This window comes from Salvelinus alpinus, chromosome 7 (assembly GCF_045679555.1).
Source record: "Salvelinus alpinus chromosome 7, SLU_Salpinus.1, whole genome shotgun sequence".
In the NCBI taxonomy this organism is placed as follows: domain Eukaryota; kingdom Metazoa; phylum Chordata; class Actinopteri; order Salmoniformes; family Salmonidae; genus Salvelinus; species Salvelinus alpinus.
The window spans coordinates 41,815,116-41,839,530 of NC_092092.1; the positions used below are offsets into that span (position 1 = coordinate 41,815,116).

General features: G+C 42.1%; 2 protein-coding genes across 3 annotated transcripts; one reads left to right on the forward strand and one right to left on the reverse strand.

The window, feature by feature from the left end:
* Positions 1-2,035: 2,035 nt before the first annotated feature.
* Positions 2,036-8,405, reverse strand: LOC139581052 (BTB/POZ domain-containing protein KCTD5-like). Its single transcript, XM_071410400.1, has 6 exons — positions 7,904-8,405; positions 7,511-7,619; positions 4,910-5,001; positions 4,599-4,694; positions 4,277-4,402; positions 2,036-3,673 (listed from the first exon to the last, which is right to left on the reverse strand). The coding sequence occupies exons 1-6, from the start codon at positions 8,255-8,257 to the stop codon at positions 3,644-3,646; spliced, it is 807 nt and encodes a 268-aa protein (XP_071266501.1). The 5' UTR covers positions 8,258-8,405; the 3' UTR covers positions 2,036-3,643.
* Positions 8,406-8,774: 369 nt separating this feature from the next.
* On the forward strand, positions 8,775-24,287 carry LOC139581055 (gamma-tubulin complex component 2-like). Of its 2 annotated transcripts, none has more exons than XM_071410401.1 (18): positions 8,775-8,851; positions 9,803-9,963; positions 10,053-10,181; positions 10,307-10,477; positions 10,725-10,884; positions 11,073-11,280; positions 11,491-11,690; positions 12,034-12,223; positions 12,391-12,536; positions 12,705-12,885; positions 12,983-13,163; positions 16,947-17,119; positions 17,309-17,437; positions 17,545-17,665; positions 17,980-18,123; positions 19,926-20,054; positions 20,329-20,492; positions 23,849-24,287. In XM_071410401.1, exons 2-18 carry the CDS (start codon positions 9,814-9,816, stop codon positions 23,922-23,924), a joined length of 2,652 nt encoding a protein of 883 aa, XP_071266502.1. In that variant the 5' UTR covers positions 8,775-8,851; positions 9,803-9,813; the 3' UTR covers positions 23,925-24,287. The 2 variants fall into 2 exon arrangements, with proteins under 2 accessions (XP_071266502.1, XP_071266503.1); XM_071410402.1 differs by lacking the exon at positions 8,775-8,851 and adding an exon at positions 9,642-9,662.
* The last annotated feature ends 128 nt before the right edge of the window (positions 24,288-24,415 follow it).

Consider the following 24,415-nt stretch of genomic DNA (forward strand, 5'->3'; position numbering starts at 1 on the left):
ACAACATAAAAACAAAAGCATGATTAGAGAATACTTCTAGTTGCAGACCCACTGTTCCACACAAGAAATCTACACCTAACACATAGCCATGCCTTCCCTCTGCTCTCCAACCATGCACCAAATACACGTTGCACTAACACAGAGGTCAGACAAATTCCAGTACATAACATCATCTCTAGTACAATGCATGCTCTCATGTTTTTACGTGCCAGAATGAGAGTATTTTTTTGCAGATTTGTTAAAATTGCACAAATATCTGAATAGTGCAGTGATGGGGAACACTTTCTTTTTTTGCAATGATAGTTTTTATCCGAATAAAAAGTTCCTTTTCAAAATCGGATGAATCAATCTGCAAGTATAAACAAAACAAATAAATGTCAAAAGGAGACATTTGGGTTCACTGAACGTAAAAATAAGTGCTTCAAAAGTGAATGCAAACAATACAGTAAAACAACTGTCAGTATAGTTATCATGGCATCAAAATAAACAGCATAAATTGCCTTAAACATGCAATTCAAGAGAGAAAGCCAAATAAACGTGGCTTATGCAGTCTTGACGTTTTTCCAAAAGAAAAGTGCACTGCTGGTTTTTACTAAGATATACTGGGGCCCTGCTTTGATTACAACTACGGTCTCCTTTTCTCTGCCTCGGTTGTGGGATAAACTTACAAAGCCAACCACACCTACAGTCTACACACATTTCAGGAAAGAAAACCGGAAGAATGCAGCGACAAACACAGGCAAAGGTTCAAGAGCTACAGGGGTCAATACGGGAGGCTTGGTTCAAAAGTATTGGCATTAAAAGAAAAGGAGTTAAGTATGAATCTGCATTACACATGAACAAACAGGCCCTAGTCTTGACGACAGAATAGACTCGTAAAGGTCTATTCCAAGAGGCTTTTTCCTCTCACTGACTAATAATGGGAGATTGAACCAACCGAGGACCACACAACACGAGTCCCTCTGTGTCTTGTAGCTTTTCATTTCCGATACGAGCCTCATAAACCACGTGCGGGGGGGGAGACAACTGTGCACAACACAGGTCAAAGGCACAACACTGGACACGACAAAGGGAAATAGAACAACCTCTGGGAGCTTTGAAAAAGGCCCAAAGAGGAGAAGGTGTCTCTCTATCAGACAGTCAGTCAGGCATTCTTCTAGCAGCACAGTCTGTGCACTACTGCACTTTTGTCCCAGTTTCATAGTAGAATTGCACAACATCCACTCCAAGAGGAGAAATAAAAGTCACAGCAACATTGTCAGAGCTCTAGAGTCTGATAAAACAGTCATGGAGCATGACAACAGCACAGGTAATTATTTGTGTGTGTTTTAAGCCGAACGCATTCTTAAATCATGCTGATATAACATAATTGCACCAAATATTCATTATACACAGGAAAAGGTGTATGGATTTTGTGACGCCAGTAAAACAAAAATTATGTGATATTGGTTACCTGTAGGGTACTTCTTTTAAGTACACAGTCAGATTGAAAGAATAAATTGAACTTTTCAGAAGTATTACAAATGGGGTAATTCCAGGATTTACTCCTGGGACAATGATATGTGAATAAGAGAGGTATACTCCAGACAAGCTCGTACCCATCACTGTTGGTTGGCACAGAGAGATGTGACACTGTGAGAAACAAAGTATAATTTCCTTCTTTTCCCCCAACGTAACAAGTCAAAAGCTGAAGTCACATCCATGCGGAATTTTCAATACCCAATGTTCCTGTGGTTACGTCTACTCTATAAAAAGATCCAAACGTAGGTATTTAAAACATTCCTTTCAGCATACTACAGAATTAATACAGTAAATACTGCAAAATGTAAAGCAAAGCTGTTCAACTGAATGTACACCAAGGTGTGTAACAGGCAAATGCAGAGTGAGTGACAATTGGCATGAAATGGAAACAACGCCAGAGGGAAAAGGGGCTCTAGGCTTTGAGGCATCATACAGATGAATACAAGTTCAACAGGGTCACAAGACCACTGTATAGGACACATACCATCTTTCGATGTCAAATAAAAGCTTATTCAATAACCCGTCTCTTTAATCTCCGATTACAATTCTAAGATATGCAAGAGAACATAATAGTATATCTGCAAGAAGGATCATTTGAAAGGGTTAAAAGTAACAAAAAAATCTACTTAGAAGTTGTGTCGCTGAAAAACTGGGTCGCTGATCATAATTTAAATCATTGATGAATAGCAGAGGCACTACATACACAAACGTACACCTTTGTCATTGGGGGAAACACCTCAGGAAAATTGGTTTAGAGGAGTGATATTTCCTCGCTCAATGGAATAGAACTCCCCATACTACACAAATATAACAACTATGAAACAGAAATGAATAACTACATAATTTGCATTCATTTTTTTTCTCCATATAATTTCATTATATATAGATTTATATTCCTCACATGCCTGACAATTGTGTACATGTGTGTGTGGTTTAGTCTTTTAAGTTGTGTGTTTTCTTTTGCACTGAAACATCCTTAGTACGGCTGTAAGAAAATATGTGCCCTCCTGGTGACAAAGGACTTTGACCCGAGCCAAAAAGAAAATGTGTGTGATGGATGCTCAGCAGTAGAAGTCACTGATGAACTATGGTGGGGTGGAGCCTCTGTTAGACAAGGGTCTGTATCTCCCCACTATCGTCTGGTCTTATTGGGCAAGAGTTGCTGTGAGAGCAGGACTGACTGCACAAGAAGACCAAAAGAGAGATGCTGTAGAACAGGGGTGTTCAAATTTTACCCAACGAGGTCCGGACTACTGCTGGCTTTCTGTTCTACCTGATTATTAATTGCACCCACCTGGTGTCCCAGGTTAAAAATCAGTCCACGATTAGAGGGGAAGAATAACAAAAAAAAGCAGTAGAACTGGCTTTGAGGTCCAGATTTGAATTTGAGGGCTGTAGAATATTCCAGTGACTTCTCTGTCCTTAGCCCCATCTCTCGGCTTTCAGCTTCCCAAGCAACTATGAACTGCCTTAGCGCTCCAGCTGTGGAGATGTAAGGACTAGGAGTGGAGGTCAGAGGGTGGGCTATGTTGCTTACAGCATCCTCTCACCCCATAGGTGAATCTTCAGGGTTGTAGAAGGGGGCAGGTCAGTCAGTAGATTTTTCGGCTTTCTTTTTTTGTCCTTTGAAAGTCCTGAGGAGATGATCACAGATTCCCACCGAGTCGACAAAGCCAGACAGAAAAGGATACGGCTCCCCATTAACTGTGTGATCACCTGAATGAGGACAGTGACAATGATTTAGCTCTGTGTGGATGTACTATGGACAAGATGGGGGGCTATGATCAGGGGCAAAACCGGAATCTTCAAAATCCAACTTATGACAAAAGGTATTACATTTAATAATAAATACTCTATTGTCATCTCTTCAGAATCCCTCAAATGTTCACGAATATAACTGAGAATAAGAAATGGCAATGGGGTTATGTTGTAGCACTGTAGGTGAGGAGGATGGGAACCCCCCCCCACTGTGGAAAGGCACACCCAGAGGAGGGGGAGGTGAAGGGGGGAGTGGGGTTGGTGGTGGAAGGGGTGAAGATATGAACCATGGCTGAGGTGGTGCAGGAGACGTCAGGAAATGTCACATGAGCTGAGAAGGGTAAGCTCAGGCCTGGGAGTCTCTTTACATCCGTGAACCTCGCTCCTGGAGGATCTGTAGGGAGAGAAGACGTGTCAGTCTAGATCCAGCAACAGTATATACCTCAATCCAAAATGAGTGGGAGAGATAGGCACTGGCTAATCTCTCACGGACAGACGCACGTAATATAAATGGTATCGTAGCATCTGTCAACAGACTGTGGGATGCGACGACTAACGGGGAACTTTGTTCCGGTGCTCAGGTGTTTTCGTCACTGATCATTTGGAGAAATCACAGTTTCGCAGGTGTTCGTACCTTTTGAAATTAGGAAGGAGAGGGGACTTTTTGCCCATAGACTTGCAGAGGGGGATGGAGCTACAGGTCTCCTTCCATTCCTCGTTCTTGTATCTTTTTCTAACACATCTGCCCCCAGAACCTAATCGAACATCTGACATAATTATGCAAGACTTTAGTTCTGGGTTTCCGAGATTAGGCACCGGCTAATTTCATGATCTTATTTGAAGGAAACAATGCAGCTCAATCTACACATTAGACCACTTTTGAAGTCGGAAACGCCTGACAAACTTTGATGTTGCAGTGAACTATCCTTACAAGCGAGAATCTTCTGACTTCATGCCCAACACATGAGTTCCAGACACTCTCAAATGCTGATCTCACCTTGGCCTTCTCAGTGGGCTCGATAACAATGCCGTTAGTGGAGTTGTTGAGCTCCCGGGAAACCACACACAGGAATTCAGCCTGGTCCTCATTGCCATAGTTATAGGACGAGCCGATGCTTATGAGCTGTGAGGGGAAATGGTAAAGGGTAAGTGGGATTGTAAATAAGCTTAAAAGTCATCTTCACATGAAATTTTAGGCAAAGTTTGAGATTTCAAAATAACCTTTTAAGGCACTGGAAAAAGGGAGGGACATTACCAGACTTACCACCGATGACCTATGGATTTAAAGACAAGTGTGACATGAGGACTATTAGGCTCACCTGCTCAAACTTCCAGCCGTCTGACATTGTGGACACCATTTGGGTGAGCTCCTCCTCCTGGCACTGCAGCACCCGGTACACATGCTTCACTGGGCCCTGAGAGAAAAACAGACAATACAATAAAAGCCACCTATACAAATGAGGGTTAACTTGCCAGTAAATGTTTTGCTTTTGAACAGTGTCATGTAAACACACTCATCCTCTGACATTTTAGTGTTTGGTTTAGCATGTGCTATTTCACAACATCAATGGCATCATCCATCCCGGTCCAAGGCCTTTCCATTCATTATGTCTGCATTTCCCTGACATACCTGAGATGTCCTGTTCTCGTTGTCCCGTATCCTCTCCTTGACCAGCCTTACTAGTGATGCAATATTGTAGAACTCCGCCTCCTCAAGGACACCTGAGAGCCAACCAATAGTTTAGTCACATGATGTAGAACTAAGAACAGATGTAGCCCTTGGTTCACTCCTGACCTGACTGCCCTCGACCAGCACAAAAACATCCTGTGGCGGACTGCACTAGCATCGAATAGTCCCCGCGATATGCACCTTTTCAAGGAAGTCAGGAACCAATACACGCAGTCAGTCAGGAAAGCAAAGGCTAGCTTTTTCAAACAGAAATTTGCATCCTGTAGCTCTAACTCCAAAAAGTTTTGGGACACTAAAGTCCATGGAGAATAAGAGCACCTCCTCCCAGCTGCCCACTGCACACTGTCAGCACCGATAAATCCAAGATAATCGAGAATCTCAATAAGCATTTCTCTACGGCTGGCCATGCTTTCCTCCTGGCTACCCCAACCCCCGGCCAACAACTCCGCACCCCCCGCAGCTACTTGCCCAAGTCTCCCCAGCTTCTCCTTCACCCAAATCCAGATAGCAGATGTTCTGAAAGAGCTGCAAAACCTGGACGCGTACAAATCCGCTGGGCTAGACAATCTGGACCCTCTCTTCCTAAAATTATTCTCCGCCATTGTTGCAACCCCTATTACCAGTCTGTTCAACCTCTCTTTCGTATCGTCCGAGATCCCTAAAGATTGGAAAGCTGCCGCGGTCATCTCCCTCTTCAAAGGGGGTGACACTCTAGACCCAAACTGTTATAGACCTATATCCATCCTGCCCTGCCTTTCTAAAGTCTTCAAAAGCCAAGTTAATAAACAGATCACTGACCATTTCGAATCCCACCGTACCTTCTCCGCTGTGCAATCCGGTTTCCGAGCTGGTCACGGGTGCACCTCAGCCACGCTCAAGGTACTAAACGATATCATAACCGCCATCGAAAAAAGACAGTACTTCATTGACCTGGCCAAGGCTTTCGACTCTGTCAATCACCGTATTCTTATCAGCAGACTCAACAGCCTTGGTTTCTCAAACGACTGCCTCGCCTGGTTCACCAACTACTTCTCAGACAGAGTTCAGTGTGTCAAATCGGAGGGCCTGTTGTCCGGACCTCTGGCAGTCTCTATGGGGGTACCACAGGGTTCAATTCTCGGGCTGACTCTTTTCTCTGTATATATCAACAATGTCGCTCTTGCTGCGGGTGATTCCCTGATCCACCTCTACGCAGACGACACCATTCTGTATACATCTGGCCCTTCTTTGGACACTGTGTTAATTAACCTCCAAACGAGCTCCAATGCCATACAACACTGCTTCCGTGGCCTCCAACTGCTCTTAAATGCTAGTAAAACCAAATGCATGCTCTTCAACCGGTCGCTGCCTGCACCCGCCCGCCCGACTAGCATCACTACTCTGGACGGTTCTGACTTAGAATATGTGGACAACTACAAATACCTAGGTGTCTGGCTAGACTGTAAACTCTCCTTCCAGACTCATATTAAACATCTCCAATCCATAATTAAATCTAAAATAGGCTTCCTATTTCGCAACAAATCCTCCTTCACTCACGCCGGCAAACATACCCTCGTAAAACTGACTATCCTACCGATCCTCGACTTCGGCGATGTCATTTACAAAATAGCTTCCAATACTCTACTCAGCAAACTGGATGCAGTCTATCACAGTGCCATCCGTTTTGTCACCAAAGCCCCTTATACCACCCACCACTGCGACCTGTATGCTCTAGTCGGGTGGCCCTCGCTACATATTCGTCGCCAAACCCACTGGCTCCAGGTCATCTATAAGTCTATGCTAGGTAAAGCGCCGCCTTATCTCAGCTCACGATAACAACACCCACCCGTAGCACCAGCTCCAGCAGGTATATCTCACTGGTCACCCCCAAAGCCAACACCTCCTTTGGCCACCTTTCCTTCCAGTTCTCTGCTGCCAATGACTGGAACGATTTGCAAAAATCGCTGAAGCTGGAGACTTATATTTCCCTCACTAACTTTAAACATCAGCTATCTGATCGCTGCAGCTGTACATATCCCATCTGTAAATAGCCCACCCAATCTACCTACCTCATCCCCATATTGTTTTTATTTACTTTTCTGCTCTTTTGCACACCAGTATCTCTACTTGCACATCACCATCTGCTCATCTATCACTCCAGTGTTAATTTGCTAAATTGTAATTACTTCACTACTATGGCCTATTTATTGCCTTACCTCCTCACGCCATTTGCACACACTGTATATAGACCTTCTTTTTTTTCTTCTATTGTGTTATTGACTGTACGCTTGTTTATTCCATGTGTAACTCTGTGTTGTTGTTTGTGTCACACTGCTTTGCTTTATCTTGGCCAGGTCGCAGTTGTAAATGAGAACTTGTTCTCAACTAGCTTACCTGGTTAATTAAATAAAGGTGAAATTATTTTTGTTTTTGTTTAAATGATACTAACCATTGGGCAACGGCCTGTATTACACATCTGCAGAATCCCATTGCTTCTAAATAAAGCATGGTGTGTGATAGGGGTTGTATTTTACACTTCGGGGACCATTTGTACAGTCTTACCTTCCTCTGCCAGATTCTTGTCCATGATCAGTTTCCCATGCCGCAGGTAATTCAGAATGGGGCCAAAGTATGTGGGGTCCCTGTCGATTAGGTAAGCACCCGTCTCATCCTAGGATATTTATAAAAGTGTGAAATGCAAATCACATGTCTGTTATTGAGTGTCAGATAAAGGTTTCTCTGGTGCTTCTTCACATGCACATAAAATAATGCATTATTGTAAAATGGCTGAGCATTACACTTTAATAAGTGTTACAATTGTCTAACATTTTAGCTAGGCATTTTAAAGTGTCATCTCGTGCGCGATGAGCGGCAGTGCATTATGAATGCTACATTGATGCACCTTGATTGATGATAGAACGTTATGCCAAAAAGTATTATTATAGATTATGTTACCTTATCAGAGTCCAAATCCGGATCTTCTTGACACAATCGGTACAGGAACGATTTGGGGTCCCTGCACAATGTCTGTTTGGTTGTGACAAAATAGGTTCCACCGACATTTAGGCAAACCCAGCGGGATTCTGGCTTCTCGGCTGGCTCCGATGGGGAACTGAGGTTGCTCTTCATTGGGAACCCAAACACCGCTCTACTAGTACTCGACACCCCAGGACTGGTGGGCAAGCTACTCCGCGGTGAAACCATGAGAGTGGGCGAAGCAGCCAGCCGAACAGAGCCTCGGACATCACGGTGCTCGGTTTGTTCTATTGTGGCAGTAACACTCTGCTCCACAACATGCAATTCGGCCATATTTTCTTCGTCAAAAACCACCACTATTATTACACTTCAGGGTAACAATAATGCTTATCGATTTGTAAACACAACGGGGCTCTTTTTCCCCAACAAGGTGGCTGACATTAGGGCGTTGCTACACACATTCGATAATTTCCACACATAAACCCTCTAAACAAGACATCGATATTACTTAGTTGAAATATACTAAATATGTTTTGACACGTCGCTTGCAATCTTTTCCTAAAACAAATTGGTCATTCTTGTTTATTCAAACGTTAATCAGAAGAGGGCAATCCTTCCGGGTTGTAACGTCATTACTGTATACTTCCGCTATGTCGTTTTCCCCCTCCAAAATAAGAGTTAATAAATAAATATACATGTTTTTCTGCTTGCTGTCGGTCATACTATAGAGATTTAAAATTAAAAATGTGTTCTCTGTTGGTGATGTTGTAAATCTCCTTATATTAAGTACTTTTAATTAGAGGATTTTATATCTAAACCTTTATTATGAAAAATCATATACTGAGTACACGTTGTGTTGATACCATTGGTTGCCACTTGCAGGTAGTTGGCGTGGCGGTAACTGCTTGTAGTCAACAGAGGCATCAGGTAATGTGCTACACAGCTAGCTAGCGATCAATGTTGCATGCTGTTAATCATAATGCCATTGCTAAGATTTCGTTCATTAGCTAACCAGGGAGCTATATAGTTAAAAACTCTATTTTCAGACCCTACTTTAAATTTAACGTAACTAGCTAGTTCCCGAGTGGCGCAGCAGTATAAGGATAATGCTTCTCAGTGCTAGAGGCGTCACTACAGACACTGGTTCGATCCCGGGCTGTATCACAACATAGGTCGGCGCACAATTGGCCCAGCGTCGCCCCGGTTGGGGGTGGCTTTGGCCTGGGTAGGCCATCATTGTAAAATAAGAATGTGTTCTTAACTGACTTACCTAGTTAAATAAAGGTTAAACTTTTTTTTAAGTTAGCCAACTAACGTTAGCTTGCTTGGTAACATTGGCTGGCTAGTTCACTAGTTCGGCCAAATTGGGCCAAGTTGAAGACGAATAAGTTAGCTTCATAGCTAGTTTTGGAAATAGCTATATAATGCTCTCGGGAATAATGGCAATCTAGCAATGTGATTTAGACAGTGGTTCCCAACCTTTTTCGGTTTCTGTACCACCAACTGAATTTTGCTCAGCCCAGAGTACCCCTGAAGTACCCCCTCACATGAATTTTACCAGTAGGCCTACGGTTTCATGAGTCTTCTCAAGTGCCCCCTGTGGCTAGGGCAAGTACCCCCAAGGGTCGTAGTACCACTGGTTGGGAACCGTACGGTACTAGGGCACCCGCTAGAATCTGAAACAACACCAGTCGTGTCCCTATGCAGCCAGAGAAGTTGCAACATCAGGACCGTGGTGGTAGATAGCAATTTACCACATTCATTTACACATTTGCATGCTTCAACTTTGAAGTGCCAGTATGACAATTTTCAACCGATTGGTTGTTAGAGAGTTGACAGAGGTTTGATTATTGACTATCACCACCTTTCTCATTTCAGCTGCCTGAGCCATGAGTGAGTTTCGGATACACCATGATGTCAATGAGCTGCTCAGTCTGCTTCATGTGCGAGGAGGTGATGGGGCAGAAGTGTTTATTGATCTACTGCAGAAGAACAGGACACCTTACATCACCACAACAGTGTCTGCACACAGTGCAAAGGTGATTGATGGGGAAGTTATTGGCAAATGGTTCATAGGTTTATGATTTTCCTATGCGTTTCTTACAGATGATTACACTTTCATTCACAGGTCAAAATAGCAGAGTATTCAAAGACGCCAGAGGACTTCCTAAGGAAATATGATGAGCTCAAGTCAAAAAATGTCCGCAATCTGGACCCACTGGTCTACCTCCTATCAAAGCTTAGTGAGGATAAAGAGGTAATCACTTACATTTCACATCTAATGTTGTTCAGATGCTGACAACTGCGCTGTTCAAATGTCAAGTACAGTACAATATTATGTTATGTCCCAATAACATTGTGTTGTGCGTTGATCTTCTCCAGATGCTCCAATGTCTGCAACAGAATGCCAAAGAAAGGTCTGAAGCGTCTGCTAATGCGACAACAATTACAACCTTTGCTATCCCTCCAACCAGCACTAAGATGTCAATGCAGGAACTTGAAGAGCTGCGCAAGAAGCTGGGGAACGTCACTGCCAGCTCCAATGTGCCCCAGGTGTGTACTCGTGTCATTTTAAGGTTAATTTTGATTAGGGCCAGGATATTTTCTTCCTGACCAGGAAAGGCCTGATGCCCTATTATAGTCTATTACATATTTTAACTATTACTAGGTCAGGTCATGTATTCAGGAAAAAGTCCTGGCCCGCATGTGACTACCTCAAGTGAGCCGGACCAATTTGTTTTGAAAAGGCTAGAGTTGAATACATCTCGAAGTTCTACTACTTTTCCCCCCATGTTTGCAGTCTGCTGAAGTCACACGAAAGATGCTGAGGGACAGACACAACAAAAAGAACCCCACTCAGCCCAACCCGGTGTTTCCCAATTGGGTGTATGACCGTCCTGCTCTGATTGGGGACTTCATCACCGGTGCCACAGCAGCAGGAGACCCAGCAGTGGCCATTGGTATGAATGCTCCTCATATCTCACTTTGACACATTTTGATTGACTTCATGAAATTCCTGCATTGTTTCACTGACTGAGTGGCTGCTCATTTTCATGTAATAACAAAATGTGTGAAAATGTACCTGGTAGGTTTAGTGGTTATGAGGATGAGCACGCCACAAATAATCTCTTTGGTGTTTTATTATCAGGTACAATGCCCCTGCCAGCCCAGGAGCAGGCGTTGGTTGATGATTTGCTGTTTGTGCTGGTCGGTGTGGACGGCAGAGACATCACGGCCCAGCCTGTCCTCGGGAGGCAGAATCGCTCCTTCATCGTTGACCCAACCCTTGACATGTCCATCAAGGAGCTGGTCAATAGGATACTACCAGTCGCCTCATACTACTCTACTATAACACGGTGAGTGAACTTTAAAAGGGGAATATAGCTGCTTAACTTTGTTTTGTCTCATTTGCTAGACTCAAATGTAGATCCTTACACCATCTGGAGATGTATCAAAGGAAAATGTCTATTGTGTTGTCAAATCATTTGGTTTGTGTTTTCTGGCATGACATTTTGGCTGTGTTATGTCTGGCTGCTAACATTGTTTGTCTGTGTTATGTCTGGCAGCTTCATTGAGGAGAAGTCGTCTTTTGAGTACGGCCAGGTGAACCACGCCCTGACGGCAGCCATGAGGACCCTGATGAAGGAGTACCTGATCCTGGTGACCCAGCTGGAGCACCTCCACAGGCAGGGCATGCTCTCCCTGCAGAAGCTCTGGTTCTACATCCAGCCCACCATGAGGACCATGGAGATCCTAGCCTCCATTGGTAAAGCCTTCATGATCAAACAATAAAACATCTATATATGATCCATATGCATCATATATTCGATCATACAATATAATGTGGTTGGTAGATATATTTGCGTTGCACTTTTGGACACACTTTTGGACATTCAATTGTATTATGCTTAGACTGACCTGTCAGTGGTGTTATGCCGGTCTTGTTTTATGGTCTATGATGATTTGGTGATGGTTGTGTGTATGGTATGGTCATTAAGGTATGTTGTTGCAGACTGCCCAAAGTAAAAAGTACTCATAGTATAAAAAAAAATTATCCAAAGGTTATTGATGTTTATTTAATCAGTGGGTTGCATGTTCTGTTTTCAAAGCCTCCTCGGTGGACAAAGGAGACTGCATGGGTGGGTCGACATTGAGCCTCCTTCACGATCGTACCTTCAACTACACTGGCGACAGTCAGGCCCAGGAACTATGCCTCTACCTCACGAAAGCAGCTAGTGTCCCTTACTTTGAGATACTGGAGAAATGGATCTATAGAGGCATCATCAAGGACCCTTACAGGTACAGGTTACTTTTGTCGCTCAACTCATTTACCACAATTCTTACATTGAATCACATCAGTACTTTTCTACCGGGTCACAGGCTTGGATATGACTTAAGACACAATTTAGATTTCAGACGATGAGTTAGTTCAGCACATTTTTGGTGATTTTATTTTGTCTTCATAGTGAATTCATGGTAGAAGAGCACGAGCTACAGAAAGAGAAGATCCAAGAGGACTACAACGACAAGTATTGGGATCAGCGGTACACAATCGTACAGCACAGAATTCCATCCTTTCTTCAGAAAATGGCAGACAAAATTTTGAGTACAGGTAAGACACATCATACTATTTGGATCAGATTTGTTCCGATCACTTTTTACTGCTTCCTGACAATGCCCAGTGCAATTCACTGTGTTCCTGTGAAAAACGAATAGTATCAAGTTCTTGATCATTTGCTGAGTTGTTAAACAAACTCTTTCTTCTCGTCCTGTTCTATAGGTAAATATCTCAATGTGGTGAGAGAGTGTGGCCGGGACGTGACTTGTCCGGATGCTAAAGAGGTCCTTTACACTCTGAAGGAGAGAGCCTATGTGGAGCAGATAGAAAAATCCTACTACTACGCCAGTAAGGTCCTCCTAGACTTCCTGATGGAGGAGAAGGAGCTGGTTGCACGCCTTAGGTAAACAACAACAAAACCATAAATATGTCAATAAATTCTGATGGGTTTTTCGAATTTGGTATGTTCTGTTGTATGCTAAGAGATGTATTCTTCCTAGGTCAATCAAGCACTACTTCTTGATGGACAAGGGAGATTTCTTTGTCCATTTCATGGACCTGACGGAAGAGGAGCTCAAAAAGCCAGTGGATGACATTGTCCCTCCCCGACTGGAGGCCTTGCTAGAGCTGGCTCTGAGGATGAGTACTGCTAACACAGACCCATTCAAAGATGACCTGAAGGTAAATATGCTAGAGTACCAGTCTGTAATTTATGCTATTTTGATTACAACAGCGCTATCTAGTGGTTATTAAGGAGAGGAGCCTAATTCCTTATTTATTCCGGTTCATGACCTAAAATACATACTGTACACAGTATGTTTTGAAATATTATTTCATGCATGCATTATGATGAATGAATAGGCTCATGTAACCTTCCCAAAATATGTACTTGAAGAAAGTTCTCTTTGTCTGAGCATACAGCTTACAGTACTTGAAGAAAGTTTGAGAGTGACGGTCTGGGTTTGGTAGCGCTCCAGTCCTCCCTGTCATTATAAGCAGGACATGGAAATCATTTTACAGTATATCCCAGAGAAATAAAAGTGCACTCAATGTAAGTAACCTAATGTATGTTCCTTTAACTGTTAACTCAGATTGTATTGTCAGCAATAATCACATGCCCGCTGTGGGCAGCCCGCTCAGTATAATTGGCTCAAATGTAAATGTCACTGACATGTCTACCTCGCATCTGCCTCTCAGAGTAGCACTAAAAACAAGCAAGCAACCTACCTACATGTACATATTACCTCAATTACCTCAACTAACCTCTACCACCACACATTGACTCGGTACCGGTACCCCCTGTATATTGCCTCCTTATAGTAAAAAAAATAATAATAATGTTATTGTATTAATGTTTTGAGCAAATATTTTCTTACTTAACCAATAATGCAGAGTTTTTTTTTAAGGGCTTATAAGTAAGCATTTCACGGTAAGGTCTACTACACCTGTTGTATTTGGCGCATGTCACAAATCAAATTTGATTTGAAAAGTACTAAAAATAGCCCATGTTAACATGTATTCTGACGAACAAGGTTCATGAAATTGACAACTTACTAACATCAGAAAACATTCATATTCTGGCCGTCTCTAAAACACACTTGGATAATTCCTTTAATGCAGTAGTAGCTATACATGGTTCTAGAATATATAAAAAAGAGAGAAATGCAAATGGTGGAGGTGTTGCTATGTATGTCGAGTCATACTCCTGTTGTGCTCCTCTCTCAGCCTCTGTCAGATGATGTAGAAATAATATGGCTACAGGTTCATCTGCCTTCTATTCTCGTAGGAAGTTGCTAAAAGTCTGTATTTGGACTAGATGTTTGAAATGCTCAATAATGTATGTGATATCAACAGATCTATTTTCTGGGTGACCTAAATATTGACTGGTTGTCATCAAGCTGTCAACTCAAAAAGAAGCTTCAATCTGTAACCGATGCCAGCAATCCGGTTCAGGTTATCAGTCAACCTACCAGGGTATTTACAAACAGAATAGGAACTGAATCATCCACGTGTATTGATCAGATCTTTACTAATGCTGCATAAATCTGCTCTAAAGCAATATCCACACCCATCCATACAGTGCATTCGGAAAGTATTCAGACCTCTTTACTTTTCCCACATTTTGTTACGTTATAGACTTATTCTAAAATAGATTAAACCGTTTTTCCCTCCCTCAATCTACACACAATACCCAATAATGACAAAGCAAAAACAGGTTTTAGACATTTTTGCAAATGTATTAAAACCAAAAAACGGATCACATTTGCATAAGTATTCATACCCTTTACTCAGTACTTTGTTGAAGCACCTTTGGCAGTGACTACAGCCTTGAGTCAATCTATTGTGGGTAGATTGATGACGGGAAAAAATAATTTAATACATTTTAGGATAAGGCTGTAACGTAACAAAAAGTCAAGGTGTCTGAATACTTTCCGAATGCACTGTAGATGATGAATTGAAAAACTGTGTGGCTGAGAGGGATGAGGCAAAGGGAATAGGAAATAAGTCTGCCAACACAGCAGACTGTGAAACACAGTAAATTGAGAAATCACGTAACTAAACAAAAAGCAAAAACTATACTATGGATCAAAGATAAATTAAAATAGCGAATGATAGTAAAAAGCTCTGGAGTACCTTAAATTAAATTCTAGAAAGCCAACTCCGCTCCATCCATCAGGCAGGCGCCTTCATTGAGGCACATGGCTTGTTCATAACAATAATAACTATAATATTGCCAACCACTTTAATAACGTTTTGTTGAAAAGATTAGCAATCTTAGGCATGACATTCAAACATCAAACGCTGAGCCTTCATATTCATACATAACGGACCAAATAATGAAAGGCAAGCACTGTAGTTTTGAGTTCCACAAAGTGGGAGTGAAAGAGGTGATTTTTTGTTGTTGCTATCTATAAATAAGGACAAGCCAACTGGTACCAACAACCTGGATGGTAAATTGCTGAGGTTGGTAGCGGAATACATTGCGACTCCTGTTTGCCACATCTTCACTGTAAGCTTAGAAGATGGTGTGTGCCCTCAGGCCTGGAGGGAGGCAAAGGTCATTCCGCTGCTCAAGAATATCAGAGCACCGGTTCAAACAGCCGACCAATCAGCCTGTTACCGGCACTTGGCAAACGTTTGGAAAAAATAGTGTTTGAACAAATACAAACTTATTTTACAGAAAACAAACGACAGACTTTCAGCATGCTTATAAGGAAGGGCACTCAACATGCTCGGGACTGACACAAATGTTTTGTTGAAAGTAATTGATAGAAGATTGTGGGAGCTGTTAGACTTCAGTGCAGCTTTTGAGATCATTGATCATAACCTGTTGCTGAAAAAAACATAGGTGTTATGGATTTGTATCCTTTTACTTATGGATTGAGAGTTGGATTGGTGTACAGCCGGGCAGCCGGCTTTGGCCATTATTGTTTTCCGTTTTTACTAATGACCTTCCACTGACCTTGAATAAAGCCTGTGTGTCAAACTATGTACGCTGACGACTCAACAGTATATATGTTGGCTTTTACACAAAAATAAATAAATGTACCCATTAACATTGCGCTCCAGTCAGTTTTAGAATGGGTAACTAGCAATAGGCTGGTGCTAAATATAAAAAGACATCGTTTTTGGGACAAATCACTCGTTCAACCCTAAACCTCATCTAATCTATTATTGAATAATGTGGCGATTGAGCCAAGATGAGGAGACTAAACTGCTGGGTGTAACCCTAGATAGCAAGCGGTCATGGTGAAAACAACATATCGACTCAATGGTTGCTAAAATGGGAAGAGGTCTGTCCGTGATAAGGTGTTGCTCTGCTTTCTTGACGTCTCAGTCGACCAGACACTTCCTACGGGCCGTTGTTGTGTTGCACCTGGACTACTGCCCAGTTGTGTGGTCGTGCGGCAAAGAGCGACATGGGGTAAATTGCAGTTGGTCCAGAACAGAGCAGCACGTACTGCACTTAATGTACAGAGAGCGTGAATGTCAGTAACAATGCATGTCAATCTCTCCTGGCTCAAAAGTTGAGGAGAGATTGACTGCATCACTATTGATCTTTGTGTGAGGTGTTGATGTGTTGAAGGTACCAAACTGTCTGTTCAAGCAGTTGGCCTCAGTGTTATGTATATTATGTATTTTATTTGTGTTGGCTAATTGGGGATCCCAATAAAAAATACGAAATAATACAGCAGCTGGGCACACTGTTGAGTACTTTAAGGAGAACCTAAAGTTATTTATTATCTTGTTATTCAAATGGCGTCATTGCTGTTTACTGCATTAGACCATTTCTTATAGCTGCACCTTAGCACAGTAATAGAAAATTGCTGAAGGGCAGAATCACAATTGTCTATAGGCTATACATATAAAAGACTTAAGTTAAACAACCGGTATGTAATATGACTGTTTTGGGAGGGGCTTCACACTAAACCCATCCACCCAGCCTCTGTTCCTGTTTCCCAGATTGACTTAATGCCTCATGACGTGATCACCCAGCTGCTGCGGGTGCTGGCCATCGAGACCAAGCAGGAGAAGGCCATCATCAATGCCGACCCCACCGAGGTGGCCCTCAGCGGCCTGGAGGCCTTCTCCTTTGACTACATCGTCAAGTGGCCGCTGTCGCTCATTATCAACAGGTAGGTACACCGGGGCTATATCCAAGGCCAGGTCTCCCTTGGGTAAGAGGTCTTCGGACCTCAGTATGACCTGGTTAAAAGAAAGCGAAAAAAGGCTCCTTTGAAGATAGGATAAACCAGGGCGTGCCAAATGCTAATGCTATAATCATGTGTTCTGAACTTGTATATATATATTTTTGTATTTTCCAGGAAAGCGCTGACGAGATACCAAATGCTGTTCCGACACATTTTTTACTGCAAGCATGTCGAGAGGCTGTTGTGCAACGTGTGGATCAGCAACAAAACAGCCAAGCAGTACGCCTTGCACAGGGCCAAGTGGTGAGTCGACGAAACTCCTTCAGTTAAACTTCCTTGTTTGTTTCTCTAGTGCCAGCTTCCTAATATCAAGTTCTGATATAAACTATCTGGTTTCCTCCTCCCTGTAGGTTTGCAACAGCGTTTGCCTTGAGACAGCGCATGCTGAACTTTGTACAGAACATCCAGTACTACATGATGTTTGAAGTCATGGAGCCCACCTGGCATATCATGGAGAAGAACTTGAAATCTGTGAGTGGATTGTAACCAAGGCTGCTTTTCACCTTGATAGCATTCAGTGCTATTATGTATTATCCTATAGTTGCTTCTAACATAATTGTTCTGTGCATTTTGTAGTAGTGGCATCCATTACAAATGTCAGCCGTGAGGCTTTACTTTGCTTTGACCCAAGATTGTTGTGGTCAAACGTTTTTTCCAGTCCCAATGACATTTATTTTCATTGCTCCTAATAACTCCATGCTGTGGCTTAGTGCACACTGTCGTAACAGTCCCAAGCCCTGCATTGATCAGGAATGTCTTAATATAGGCCATCTTGTCTTCCCCAGGCCTCCAACATAGACGACGTGCTGTGTCATCACACCAGCTTCCTGGACAACTGCCTGAAGGACTGCATGCTGACCAACCCAGAGCTGCTTAAGATCTTCTCCAAGCTCATGTCCGTGTGTGTCATGTTCACCAACTGCATGCAGGTGCGTGGATGTGGGACGCAACTACAAAACCATGAACGTCAAGGCAGCTTGTTGGAGCTTACATGTAGTGTTTTTGAATGTTTGAATTGACGTGCATCTCATGCCACATTAGATAATCTGACTGCAGTATTATGATATGTAGCCTAATATCTTCACCCCCCCAGTGTGCAGTGTATGACTTCACAGTGTCTCTCACTGGTGATCCTTATTAAATGTGTGCCTATTCGGAAAGTATTCAGACCCCTTGACTTTTTCCTCATTTTGTTAAGTTACATACTTATTCTAATATTGATTAAATTCAATCTTTTCCTCATCAATCAACACACAATACCCCATAATGACAAAGCGAAAACAGGTTATTGGAAAATGTTGCTAATTTAAAAAATATACAACAAAAAAACAGAATTACCTTATTTACATAAGTATTCAGACCCTTTGCTATGAGATTCGAAATTGAGGTCAGGTGCATCCTGTTTCCGTCGATCATCCTTGAGATGTAACTACAACTTGGAGTCCACCTGTGGTAAATTCAATTGATTGGGCATGATTTGGAAAGGCACACACCTGTCTATATAAGGTCCCACAGTTGACAGTGCATGTCAGCAAAAACTAAGCCAAGAGGTTGAAGGAATTGTCCATAGAGCTCTGACACAGGATTGTGTCGAGGCACAGATCTGGGGAAGGGTACCAAAAAATGTCTGCAGCATTGAAGGTTCCCAAGAACACAGTGGCCTCCATCATTCTTAAATGGAAGAAGTTTTGAATCACCAAGATTCTTCCTAGAGCTGGCGGCATGGCCAAACTGAGCAATCGGTGGAGAAGGGCCTTGGTCAGGGAGGTGATCAAGAACCCGATGGTCACTATGACAAAGCTCCAGAGTTCCTCTGTGGAGTTGGGAGAACCTTCCAGAAGGACAACCATCTCTGCAGCACTCCACCAATGAGGCCTTTATGGTAGAGTGGCCAGACGGACTTCTCAGTAAAAGGCACATGACAGCCTGCTTGGAGTTGCCAAGAGGCACCTAAAGGACTCTCGGACCATGATGAACCAGATTCTCTTGTCTGATGTAACCAAGATTGAACTCTTTGGCCTGAATGCCAAGCGTCACGTCTGGAAGAAACCTGGCACCATCCCTATGGTGAAGCATGGTGGTGACAGCATCATGCTGTGGGGATGTTTTTCAGCGGCAGGGACTGGGAGACTATTTAAGATTGACGGAAAGATTAACGGAGCAAAGTACAGAGATGCTTGATGAAAACCTGCTCCAGAGCACTCAGGACCTCAGACTGGGGCGAAGGTTCACCTTCCAACAGGTGAACCTTCACCTGTTGGGACAAGTCTCTGAATGTCCTTGAGTGGCCCAGCCAGAGCCCGGACTTGAACCCGATCAAATGCCCCTGGAGAGACCTGAAAATAGCTGTGCAGTGACGCTCCCCATCCAACCTGACAGAGCTTGAGAGGATCTGCAGAGAACAATGGGATAAACTCCCCAAACACCAGTGTACCAAGCTTGTAGTATCATACCCAAGAAGACTCAGGGCTGTAATCACTGCCAAAGGTGCTTCAACAAAGTACTGAGTGAAGAAGGGTATGAATACTTATGTAAATGTGATATTTCAGATTTTGTTTGTTAATACATTTGCAAAAAATTCAGAAAACCAGTTTTTGCTTTGTCATAATCGGGTATTGTGTGTAGATTAATGAGGGGGAAAAAATATTTTATACATTTTAGAATAAGGCTGTAACGTAACAAAATGTGGAAAAAGTCAAGGGGTCTGAATACTTTGTATTTCCTGGTATAGCGCTTCACCCGGAGCATGAAGCTGGACCGGGAGATGAACCGGCTGTCTCTGGAGCATGGCACCATGGAGGGTCCTCCCACCCAGAGCGAACGCACCGAGGAGCAAGAGAAGAAGAGACTCACCTCCAAGGTAACTACACACATACTCACTCATTTACAGCAGATACTCACTAACCAACTTGTAGCAGTGTTTTCAAAGGTTAAACATGTATGAAAATCAGTGTTTTACATGAGTATGTTATATAGAACAACAACCAAATACAGTAGTATTGTAATGATGGCAATTAGTATTTGAGACAGAATAGAAATGCTACCTATCAAATATAGCATGATTGATGATGTGAGATGCTATGCTATTCCCCAATCAGCAAGTGTCTTACCTATGTGGTTTCTCACGTTGTCAGTTCCTAGCGGAGCACGTGGACGCCCTGCAGTCAGACGCAGGCTTCGAAGCCACCGTCAGCAAATTCGACAGCAACTTCAGTACACTGCTCCTGGACCTGCTGGACAAGCTCAGCGTCTACAGCACCAACGACTGTGAGCACAGCATGATTAACATCATCTACAGGTGGGTCTACTACTGCACAGCGCCCGGTTTCCGATAGCGATGGACTCTAGACTTAGACGTATTTTGGCCGAAGATGTAACATGCGTTTCGCAAAAACACCCCGCAGAGAGAACGGTCACTAAGTGCGTCGTTGGAGCATGTGTCGATACTGATGATGGGATCGAAAGAAAGATCATCGCTGTGCAGCGCTCGGATCAGCTTTCTCCATTCACGTCGTACCATAACATTTATAATTATTCCACACTACTGACGACAGATCAGCCTAGAGATACATTATCACCCATCTGGCTGCAAATATTGAGGCGGCTTATTCTAATGCTTAGCCTACTCTATAATAATGCACTGAATCGTAGATTTGGTACATCATGTTACACATCATGAAATACATTAAGGCAAAAATGACAGGCAGTAGCCTACAATTATGAACATGAAATTGATTTAAATATATAGACCTATATAGCCTACCGTATTTATCTTTTAATGCAGTCATCTCAGTTTTCATTTGAAGCATAATTTTATCCTTGCTTATTTGTAACAATTGCAAAGACATTGGCAACTTTTTATTTGTAGTAAACTTCGTTCTGAAGTTGTCAGCGGTCACAGAGAGACAGACAGATGAATGTCTTCTATGTTCAGTGGAGATCTGTGTATAAAGTGACGTGGAAGGGCAAAAAATTATCCAACGATGCAATTGCCGTTCTACGAGTGGTCTGAGGCAGTCGGTAAATAACGACTGTTTTCAAGTGCAACTATCAATGGAACTTAGGCTTACGGGTGTTTTTAACAATGCATCTTTCCTACAACGGTCGAAGATGTAACATGCCTTTTCCAAAATAACATGCAGAGAGAACGGTCACTAAGTGTGTTGTTGGAGCATGTGTCAATACTGATAGCATCGAAAGAAAGGAAGCGCTGCTCTCGGATCAGCTTTCTCCATACAAATCTTTCCTTAACATTAGAATAATTTCACAATACTGACAATGGATCAGCTCCTAGAGAGAGATGACCACCTACGGCTGCAAACGTTCACACTGCTTATTCTAATGCTTACCCTATAAAAATCACTGATTTGGCACATAATTGCGCACGTTATGCTACTCATCATGAAATATGTAGCCTACAAGTAGCACAATAGAACTCAATTGATTGAACATTAAATGTATTTCAGTATGATTGAAATAGGCCTATAGCTTACTGTTTAATTTAATGCAGTCATCTCAGTTTTGATTTCAATATACTTTGCGTGTTTGTAGAAATTGCAAAGAGGTTGGCAACTTTGTATTTGTCGTCAACTGAAGTTATCGTAAGACTGATAAACCATGTGATTCTATGTTTAGCAGAGATCTTCTGTTTGTAAAGTAACTTGGGAGGGCAAAAAAGCATCTAACGATTCACTTAACTGTTCTACGAGTGATCTGAGGCAGCCGATAGATTACGAGCGTTTTCAAGTGCAACTTTGAACAACTACTGCATGGTTTTGGGAAACAGCTCTGTGATTTAACGATGCTCCTATGAAGGTTCTAACGATGAACTTAAGCCTTAAAGGGAAATGTCTAAATGTTCCAACTTCATATTCATCATCTCCAGCACCACCCCAACATCAACATATCTGAAAATTGCAGTGTTTCTGTGTTTTGTAGTAAAAAAGGTAGAGGAACAGAAGTGTTTCCAAATGACCTCATCGGTGTGTATAGTGTGATTCTAACCAATTATTGATGCCATTGGAAACACTTATTTTCACATATGTTGATATTGGGATGGTGCTGGAGATGATGAATATGAAGTGACATTTTTTTTTACATTTCCCTTTAAAACTTCTTAGGGATAGACCCCTTTTTTTAAATTTTCACCTAAAATGACATACCCAAATCTAACTGCCTGTAGCTCAGGCCCTGAAGCAAGGATATCCATATTCTTGGTACCATTTGAAAGGAAACACTTTGAAGTTTGTGGAAATGTGAATTGAATGTAGGAGAATATAACACAATAGATCTGGTAGAAGAAAATACAAAGAAGAAACCAACTGTTTTTATTTTTATTCTACCACCATCTTTGAAATGCAACAGAAAGGTCCCACTTCTAGCCATCACTCTGGTTGTAATTCCAATGGTGTCCACAAGATAGCAGCTGTGTATGTGCAAAGTTTCTTGAAGTATGAGCGAACTACATGACATTTAGTGTGAAGTCACCCAGGTACGTTTGGGCAAATCGTGAAGGAGACATTTGCATTCATATTACATTTTTCTGCAAAAATATCATCAAATCTGTATACTTGGACTTTGATTTAGCTTTTCCAGTATTAGTAGCCATATTATAAGTTCAACATTTGCAAAACAACCAGTTTTCATAACTCTGAATATTCGTATAATTTTTGTCCAAAAGGAAAAGGCATGCTGTCGCACAAGGTTAGCAGCTACATTTTGCGACACATACAGGGTTTCCGGATACCACCGTAAATCCCAGCTCATTGGCTATCTAGCTAGCTTTGTTTGACCCCGATTGGTGCTTATTTGACAAAGTTAGAGTCGATCAAGTGAAGACTGCCTGCGTCATCGGCGTGCCATGAAGGCGTCGCTCTCTGACCAAATTTGGTGTCCTATAGGATATAGTACACCCCTAATGATATAGTGAAGTCTGGTTACGTTCTAGGATCTCTGAGGAATACATACAAATGTGATTTGACTGGTTGAAACAACGTTTAGGGTTAGATTTTCTCAGATTCCTTTCTTTGCAAATTGAACGAGTGGAAATACAAAATCGGTCGTGCATGCTATATGGACCTTTTTAGGATATAAAAAATGATTTTATCTAACAAAACGACACTTCATGTTATCTCTGGGACCCTTTGGATGATAAATCAGAGCAAGATTTCAGAATGTATGTACACATTTCACCTTCAGAGGTGAATTTATCAAACCTATTGTGGTGAAAAAAGTGTTTTGTTGTTAGGAGCTCTCCTCAAACAATAGCATGGCATTTTTTTCGCAGTAATAGCTACTGTAAATTGGGCAGTGCAGTTATATTAACAATAATTTAAGCTTTCAGCCGATATAAGACACTTGACCTCATCGGTGTGCATCGTGTGATTCTAACCAATTATGTTAAGGCATTGCCTACAAATTGTCTAATAATTGGTTGATGCCTTTGGAAAAACACATTTTCACATATGTTGATATTGGGATGGTGCTGGAGATGATGAATATGAAGCTTCTTTTTTTTTTTAAGCTTGCTTTTGGGGAAAAAGGGCCCAGGATCTGAGTTGGGAACCCCTGGTCTATAGATCCTAGTTAGTTAAATGGATAGGCTTAGCTATAGTTACAATCCTAGTAACAACTGCTTTGAACTTGATTCCATAGGTTGGATTTCAACGGGTTCTACACAGAGCGCCTTGAGAGGATGGCTATAGAGAGAAGTCAGAAGGCTGCTACATAGCACTGTTTTTATGTGAGTGTTCATGATGGTCACCCACTCTATAAGTATTTATTTCTCCTACTCATGCCCATATAAAAACCAACTGCAAAGACGACATTCCTCTCCACATCAAGCATGAAGCTGTCAAACATAAAGCTGTTTAGTGTTTGATTCAAGAAACTATCACCATAGATTTGACTATACGGCTATATGGTGTTTCCCCCTTTACCTTTTATATGGGCAAAGGATTAAATAACCATGAACTGTATGAATTTCTCTCAGAAGAAGTTAAACAAAACCTGGACCTCTCTATGGGTAACTTCTTTTTTACCTCATGAAAATTGTTTTTGTGTTTTATTGTTCAATAAAAAAATATGAAATGTCCCCAAGCATTCTCTTTGTGATCTTTGCTTACAGAATTCAACCATTCCTAGGTAACAGTAACAGTATTAATAATCTGGACCGGTTTTCCGGTAAAATGTGATGTCATGATTGCTACACGCAACGGCTGC